Genomic DNA, 1,463 nt, shown 5'->3' with positions numbered 1-1,463 from the left:
ACTGCGTCACTCACTCCCCTCTCGGACGCATAGCAGGCCGCAGAAACCCCCCGCTCTGCTCGAGCCTCCAGCTCAATGAAAACATCATCGCCAACCATCACGGCGGCGGAGACAGAGACAGAATAAACAGAGATGAGAACCACCCACGGCCTCACAGCTGGAACAGAGCAGTCAGAGAGATAATGATAAAGAAATCTGCTTTATCCTTCATCTAGTCCTTTTTATTTCATGCTCTAATGACTGTGAAACATGCTGGAACCGTTTCCACATCAAACCGCAGAGCATCTCAGTATCTCACCAGCACAAATCCATCCTCTCTCGGCTCGAGACAAAAACACACGAGTGGCTTTGAGCAGCTCTGCTCTCGACACACCAGACCACAAATGTCGCATTCGACCCTCTTCTCGGCATCTACGACGTTTTTAATCATTGCAATGGCTCCACATAACGAAACGAGGTTTCCCTCAAAAAATGCACAAACACAATCTTTATTCATCGCTTTAGCCAAACACAACTAAATAAACATTTCAACTTAGCAACTTAGGGCAATTGAATCCTGCTCTTTCCTAACCAGAACGTAGCTGCGCTTTTGCACAAAAAACAAGCCCGGTACAGTGCAAGAGCAGTAAAGATGATTTACTAGTCAAAGAGGTCAAAGAAGCTGAACTTCTACAGACGTTTCTCTTCATTTCCTTGCTACGATCGCCACAAACCCACATTTACCCACTGAAATCCACAAAGCATCCAATGCAGAAAAAGAGCATGCCACTACAGCACAACACTGTGTTTCCAATTACAATATTTTTTATGAGACGACATGTGCAAATCATTAAAAGACAATCATTTGCTTTCACAGTTTCGACCAGACACTGAAAAGCAAATGCACTTGATGTCCAGTGTTTTTAAAAGAAATATTATCTCACGTGTGCTACTCGAACATGGTGTATTTTTTGAAAGCATAGCTTGACTTGCCTGTTTTTTCTTTGATTTCACACAGGACGTTGAAGAGCGCTGGCTTCATTCTGTGGCAGTTGAGAGCATGTTTTCTGAAACACAACACAAGGCCGCGGTGAGCGTCGGAGCAGACGAATATTTCACTCAGCTAACAAAGACTTCTGTTGCCTGAACGTACACTGATCGTGGTGAAATGGAAAGCACACACTGACCTGAGCAAACTCATGCTAGTCTCGGTTTACCATATTTTGCATGCATACTGGTTGTATAAGATTAACAAAATTCCATAATTAGCACTATTAATAATTCATATTTTTGTATCTTTGCATGTTTAAAATTAATCATGTTTTTTATTTTACACATCTATATGTAAAAATAAAAATAAAAAGATTAATTAATGCATTCAAACATTTTGCAATAGCAATGGTTGTGGGCTGAGTGATTACATTATAACAAAAAATCATAACACTGTACACTGCAGATAGTTCTAAAATACACAGGGGAAAAAA

General features: G+C 40.8%; 1 protein-coding gene across 1 annotated transcript in view; it reads right to left on the bottom strand.

Annotated features, from left to right (window-relative positions):
• Nucleotides 1-1,463, bottom strand: part of pbx1b (pre-B-cell leukemia homeobox 1b) — an 83,164-nt gene that overhangs the window by 80,388 nt on the left and 1,313 nt on the right. Inside the window, exon 2 of the mRNA XM_016268140.1 lies at nucleotides 973-1,046. Within this exon, the coding sequence (XP_016123626.1) occupies nucleotides 973-1,046 (74 nt within the window). The remainder of the gene's footprint in view (nucleotides 1-972; nucleotides 1,047-1,463) is intronic.

The sequence above is a fragment of the Sinocyclocheilus grahami genome, unplaced genomic scaffold (assembly GCF_001515645.1).
Source record: "Sinocyclocheilus grahami isolate Dianchi unplaced genomic scaffold, SAMN03320097.WGS_v1.1 scaffold43.1, whole genome shotgun sequence".
NCBI lineage: Eukaryota > Metazoa > Chordata > Actinopteri > Cypriniformes > Cyprinidae > Sinocyclocheilus > Sinocyclocheilus grahami.
Note: the sequence above shows the minus strand (reverse complement) of the source record. Positions and strands in the feature narration are given on the sequence as shown.